The sequence below is a fragment of the Centruroides vittatus genome, unplaced genomic scaffold (genome assembly GCF_030686945.1).
Source record: "Centruroides vittatus isolate TY-2023 unplaced genomic scaffold, ASM3068694v2 contig_1832, whole genome shotgun sequence".
Taxonomy (NCBI): domain Eukaryota; kingdom Metazoa; phylum Arthropoda; class Arachnida; order Scorpiones; family Buthidae; genus Centruroides; species Centruroides vittatus.
The window spans coordinates 217,663-224,751 of record NW_027121128.1 but is presented as its reverse complement, the minus strand read 5'-3'; the positions used below and the strand labels follow the sequence as shown (position 1 = coordinate 224,751).

The following is a 7,089-nucleotide window of genomic DNA, read 5'->3' as shown; positions in this document are numbered from 1 at the left end:
CTAAATGTATCCTAGATTTTATTTAAATCATAATATAAATTCTTTTAAACATCTAAAAGTTTTCTCTTTAATAAATTCCAGGAACATATTGAGTACTTCTGAGACATGCAGCTAAATAAGCAAACCAATGGTATCTTCCTATTGGTTTGCTTATGTAGAAGCATCCATTTTGTATGTCTGTGTCAAACTGAATTAATGGTGGGCAAGAAAGCTTAACATTAAATTTTTATCTCACCAGCAGTGTTACTATGATGTAGTAAATAAGGTTTTCAACTTTCACACAATGTATTATGAGAAATTTTGGCCCAAGTATTAAATTTGGGCCAAAATTTATTTGAAGAATTGTTGTTGCAGTTCTCAAATGAACAGCAGTTCAATTTTCTTTATCATTATATCAAAGGTTGATATTGTAACATCTTGAAAAATAATCACAGAGGGTTTTCAGAATGAAAACATGCTTTACTTTTACAAAACAAACAAAAATCTCATTATTTTTAGTCTTATTTTAACTGGAAAAAAATATATATTCTAATGAAACTATCGATTTCATCACAGTATCAAAGTTTAATACTACTCTTTTGGTATGTTTTCAGTATAGTCATTAGCCATTTGTTAACAAACATTTATAACAGTCTTGGTAACACAAAAGATGAAGTTCATAATCCTGTTCATTAGATGATGCTGAAAATCAAAGTGACTTTCCCTACTCAGAAGCTGCTGTGCTTACCACTAATTTTCTTTGGTCGGTGTGATATTTTATATTACTGTGAAGTATATTATATACAAATCTATTTTTAAAAACTATACAAGATTGAAAAATAAACTGAAAATAATAATTAAAAGTTTCTTTAGTCTTTAAGAAATCATATTCATTTACACAATAAATTTTTAATTTCAAATTGACATTTTAATTTTATTTTTAAAACAAATAAAGAATTTTATAATAATAATGAACTCAATAATTTTTCACAATATTTGAGAATGGAAAAAATTTTGTAACAAAATATACCGAAGGAAAATTCTACAGAAATTGTTGTAGCTTATTCAACAAAATCTATTTTTGATATTGAAATTTACTTAAGATGCCCCAATGATCACTTGGAAAACATCTATGTGGAAGCAACCTTTCCAAGCCGATTAGACCAAAATATTCTGGTTCGACTGTAGACGGCGATGACTGTCTGATATAGACACGGTCAAATCTGAATCGAGGTTTATAGCGGGATCCAGAATTGAATGTTAAATTGTCATTCCTTGTCATATCCCATGTGTAAGCACACTCTTTTCGACTGCCACAAATTACCCACATATCTTCAATTGCTGTAGGAATACTGTGAGGTGGCATTTCTTTATCCCTGAGATTAAGATCTCCTGCTAGAATGACAGCTTTTTCACTTGAAACTTCCAACATTTTATCAAATGCTGTTCTTAATTGTTGCATTCTCTCTTGTGAAGCTTCTCCTGTACTCTCCAAATGTGTATTAAATAATGTTATTGGAATTTTTCCTATTTTAACATCTACCTGAAGCAAATTTCTACCCATACGAGTATTTGGATATTCATGTATATCATGGTCTATATATGAAACAGTATTCTTTTTGAGAAGAGTCACAGTAAAATATTCTACATTGTTACCTGGAATGCATTTATATTCTGGTAGATGTTTAACTATTTCATCTAATGTTTTTGGAATAACTTCTTGCAAAAAGACAATATCAGCATCTTCGCATTTTATTATCTTACAGATACGTCTTATTCTCAATAACTGATTTTTTTCATCAAGTCCATCACTGTTCCAAGTGATGAATTTCAGTGTATGTTTTACATTATCAGAAGAATGACTGTTATTTTCTGCAGAGAACAAACACACTTTAGATGAATCATCTAAATCACTCAACTGAAAAACATTGATATTTTTTTGACTACCAGTTGCATTTTTTTCAAAATAGTCAGATATTGCACTTTGTAAATTCCAATTTCTTTCTTGAAGATATATTTGAGCCCATATTGTATCTGTTTCAGTTATTTCAGCAAACTGTTCACACAGTTCCTGGCAAGTGTCAGCACTTGGTATATCTGCTAACTCTTCACTCATGATTAAATCTTTAAAATGAAAACATAATAAAAATTAACTTGTTTTTATATGACAAATTCAAAATTAACATCAAATCTGATACTTCATTAATTAAGTTAATAATCAAAAATACATGCAATTGCTCCCTGTAGATTGATTAATTTGTTAACTACACTTAAATAAATTTTGTATCAATCTGAAATGCTTCTTTAAGTTAATTTTTATTTATACAATGTGTAACTTTTTTCGTTTTTTTTTAAATTTTGATTAATGATAACTGTATTGTAATTTCCTATGGATAACGCATGACGATATATACCCTGGAAAATTCTGAGAATAAAAATATCTCTATAACCTGCACCACCATATATCGCATGTCTCCATGCAAGCCATTAAAAGCAAAATAATTAACGATGTTCAGTTTAGAAGTCACTATCTCAAGCTTTTAAATATTGCTTTTTCTGTCTTTCTCGTTTTTTGTATATCTATAATGTTATATTAACAATGACCAAGCCCAAATATTTTATAATAAATATATTAATTTCTGCATTATTCAGACTATAGTTTGGCTAATTATTAATAATTAATATAAAATATAAAACAATTTTGAGGTAGCTGTTAGACTTATTATCTTATTCTAACATTAACTATTAATTACAATTTTTGAATTAAATTTAATATAAAACATTAATTAACAAAACTAAAACTAAAGATGAGATTACCTTTTTGCTTTATTTTTTAAACTTTGTAATGTAAAAACCTGTTCACCCCTGTTCACTAGCAACTCCCTTAATCTGATTTCACTGTTTATTAACTCTCTTAAGTATGTAAATTAAGAGTGAAAATATTGATTTTAATTTAATGATTTCAATAATATAATACAATATACTGTAATAACTTTAAAAATTTATAATAAAATTTATTTTTTTATTAATGTGCTCAGTGTTTAAATTATTTTACAACCCCATATATATACCATATCAAGAGGGGGTTTTTTACATGAGAACGGATTAATCATTTTTACATTACTTCTTATGGGAAAGGTTGGTTTGGTATACGTCCTATTCGGTATAAGTCCAAACATCAGGAACGGATTAAGGTCGTATACCAAGGTGCCACTGTACTGTAGAAATTTAATTCTCAGTAAAACAATTGTTCTGAAGTAGAATTACCCTATAGACCACTAAAATATCACAGTGAACCCCCAGTAATGTTATATGGACCCCATTGAGAACCACTGCTCTAGATGAACTAGCAGCATTATCTCAGCATTGCAAAATGCAAATTAATTGGGCTAGTTTAAGATATCACACAATACAATTGGGCAGTTAACCACTCAGCAGTGAGCGACAAATATATTCGTCAAGGGCAATCGCATGGCAGTGGTGAGGAACATATATATTCGCTAAATTCTTTTGGGGGTATTGCCAAAAACTAATGTGAAAAAAAAATTCACATAAAAAATGAATTATGTTACAATAAAAAAAGACTTTTCTTTACTAGACATAACTGTTTACAAAATCTTTTTCCAAAACGGTAATGAGAAAAAAAACGCGTGAAAAAAAACTTTAAAAATTTCTCACATTTCTTCTCCACAACTCTTTCAACAGTGGAACAGTCAGATGTGGTGCTATCACCATTCCACTGTTGAAAGGTTAAACCCTTATGACCTATGACAAATTCAAACAATACATTGCTTCAAATGAGAGCCATATTCTAATACATTCAGAAATTTCATAATTACATCCAGTTACCTGATGAGGATATACACACACATGCCATTTGACTACAAGTCCCGGCTTCTGAGTTATTGCTGAAACCTCCCAGTGCTGATGAATGAGATAGAGAAATGTTATAACTATATCAAACTTGCAAATTAGAAGAAAGACAGATTACAATTTTTGCAGAGATTAAATGCCAAACTCAAGCAATCAAATAAACCCCCATACATTTGAAGAAATGATTAGAATAGGGTTGTGAGAAGAAATAATAGAGGAACTCACTGACAAACCATGTGTTATGATAGGCAGACTAGAAAGAATAGAACAGTCAGACAACACTAGAGTAAACTGTAAGTCAACATAATGACAAAATTGACCAGATAGTAAATATAAGTCAGTCCAGAAACTATCAAAGATAAGAAGTGTTCCCTTTGACAAATCTCCCCCCCCTCAAAATTGCTCAGTCAAAGTTTTGCCTTCTTATATTACATCTTGCAACAAAAACTATTTTTTTCATCAAGATCAAGAGAACAGGCCATATTCTGGTCACCACCTCTCGTCTTTGAGAGACAGTGTTGCTTGGTTGCAAATTGGCTAAACATTTGTCTGTCTTGAGAGATCACCATTTCTCTCTAAATGTAATTCTGGAAGACTTTTTCTCTCAAAGATTCTCGTCTTCCAGAGACGAACAGATACTCACCTTTCGACTATAACCTCAATTTCATTAGATGCAATATGGATGACTGGATACTACTCACACTAGACAATCTCATTTGAGAACATTCTCTATCTTGGAAAAGAGTATTTCAACACTTTTGATCTTTTTCTAAAGTGTCCACTTTACATTTCACTTGGGAACATCACTGATTCCATTTTTTTAAAGATAATTTTACATCAATTACTGAATCATTGAATATGCTGTTAATTTTATGTTACTTCCAGCCATTCATATCTCTCAGTATTTTTAAAATTAGTGCCATTTAATTTCCTCTTTAACCAAGTACACATACTTTTCTAATTAACTTAGGATATTAAAATTTCTATTTGTTAAGAGAAAATGTTACCCAAAACATTTTGACATTACAATCCATAAAACATTATAAAACAAATACAAATGTTTGTCAAGACTATATGCTTCATTTGAACCTTGGGCTTTCCTCACCACGTGATCTATAATTTTATACTCTGTATTTTCGAAAATTTTACAATTTATTAGTTAAAATTCTGTATTGTGTTGAGTGTGCAGATAACCTAAACAAGTATTATCAACCTAGTAGCATCAAGACATCAACAAAGATGAGATTGTCACAAGTGACCCAGAATCTCTCTAGAAAAAGAGACCAGAGATAAGTGACTAGAATACAACCCCAGATCTCCACCAGCAAGGCAAAGAATGAACATGTCAATATGATCCACATATCCACAATCAAGATGATCTGCCTCACAACAAAATTGCTATCCTCTTTCATAATACCTTATCCATAAACTCATAATAATCTGAATACATTGCAAAAAATCTATGATAAGCAATGAAAAAGGATTTTTAAGAACAAGTGTCAATAAGAACAAGAAGAGAACTTTAGGTAGATATTCTATCAACGAAAAACACAAGTTGACACCAGACATATTCATTCAATAGACATTAAATGAGTGCACTCACATAGTACCACGAATCAAATATTAATACTGCTATATCAATGGAACGAACTGTAATCTCACAATTGACATCAGTGCAAAGGTGATCCCAATTACCAAATCAATCCTCTACAAACTGCAGTCAAATCTTGCATTTTGAACTACTCACTTTTTGAACAAATCAATTCACAAACAAAATTTCAAGCCCATATGTGCCCATACGATAACTCAGTTGCCAAACAAACTACTCAGCAGAGTCGGCCAAAGATTACAAGCCATGGACAGATAGTAAATATAAGTCAGTCCAGAAACTATCAAAGATAAGAAGTGTTCCCCACACCTCCTACACTAAATAAAGTTGAAGGCCAACCAGTCAGCAATAGGAGTACAGATTCAGAAGATAGTGGTGCCAAGATCTGCACATCATTAATTAATAATAAAATTAATATTAATAATATTAACATATTAATTAACGTAATAATAAAACGTATTAATTAACGTATTAATAAAACCCACATTGACATTCGCATCATTTATTTCACGTAATATAAATGTCATCTAAGAATTCATGTTTAAAGGTGATTAAGTCAAATTAAATAACAATTTATTAATATAATATTACATTGCATTTGTAAGCATTTTTATGCATGAAATACACCTAAAAAAGGGGTAAATTGTTTCAGTTTTCGAACAACTTTTAGGAACGAATTATGTTCGAAAACAGACGTTGACTGCAAACAAGAGAACTTGTGTTAATTTAACGAAAAACGAGTATCAGACGTTCTATACAAACATTGCCTATTAAGTTTAAGAGAAAAAAAAAAATGGTACATTGATATGAAATTTAAAATGACAGCGCGCTTAACCGAGAGTTTTAAACCAAAACTGTCTCGCATAAAAATAAATTTTTGAATGAAACCTGAATAATGAAATTTTCATAAAAATTATGTGTTCAATATTTGTTTACAGAAAAATTAAAGTAATCTTTTTTTAGTATAAACATCAAGAAAATAGGTAAATACCTCAACCTCTAAATAGAATATAATAAAACGTGCTCTTCGCAGATCTTTTCTACGTTAATGCCTATTTTTGACGGTAGAGGCTCTTCGTTCGGTAGATTTCAAAATTTACAAATAATATTATATAAAACTTTATTATATCATAAAAAATTTAACGAATTTCATATTTATCGATGTAAATCGCTTTAAAAATAAAATGTATATTTTATATAAAGATATTAATGGTTGTTCCGTAATAGCTACTTTAATTCACTACGTAGTCTGACGGTTTGACGACCGGATAGCCGAGCAGTCAAAGTGGCAATCTGCTGCTCTGGGATCTAATCCTCAGAAATTTTTCGGGAGGCGGTCCGTCTGAATATGTAGCCCCGTCGCTCACCACCCGGCCGCCCCATTATGGGCCTAGCCGAACACATAAAGGGCTTGTTAAAAGACGCTCTCAGTGCCCACAGGGCGGAGAGTTAAAAAAAACCAACTTATTCAGACGGTTGTGCGTATTTGTCTATCATCACATTTTTGAAATTCTTGCAAAAAACTTTAGAATAAAAAGCAAACAGAATAATTATTACATTAATAGCGAGGTTGCAACCGACGTTTTCATCGCGAAACGTGAACGTCGGAATGTTCAGCGTAAGCCTAG

General features: G+C 30.8%; 1 protein-coding gene across 1 annotated transcript; it reads right to left on the bottom strand.

The window, feature by feature from the left end:
* Window positions 1-544: 544 nt before the first annotated feature.
* Window positions 545-6,502, bottom strand: LOC136969932 (tyrosyl-DNA phosphodiesterase 2-like). Its single transcript, XM_067264238.1, has 2 exons — window positions 6,453-6,502; window positions 545-2,103 (listed from the first exon to the last, which is right to left on the bottom strand). The coding sequence occupies exon 2, from the start codon at window positions 2,093-2,095 to the stop codon at window positions 1,055-1,057; it is 1,041 nt and encodes a 346-aa protein (XP_067120339.1). The 5' UTR covers window positions 2,096-2,103; window positions 6,453-6,502; the 3' UTR covers window positions 545-1,054.
* Window positions 6,503-7,089: the final 587 nt, after the last annotated feature.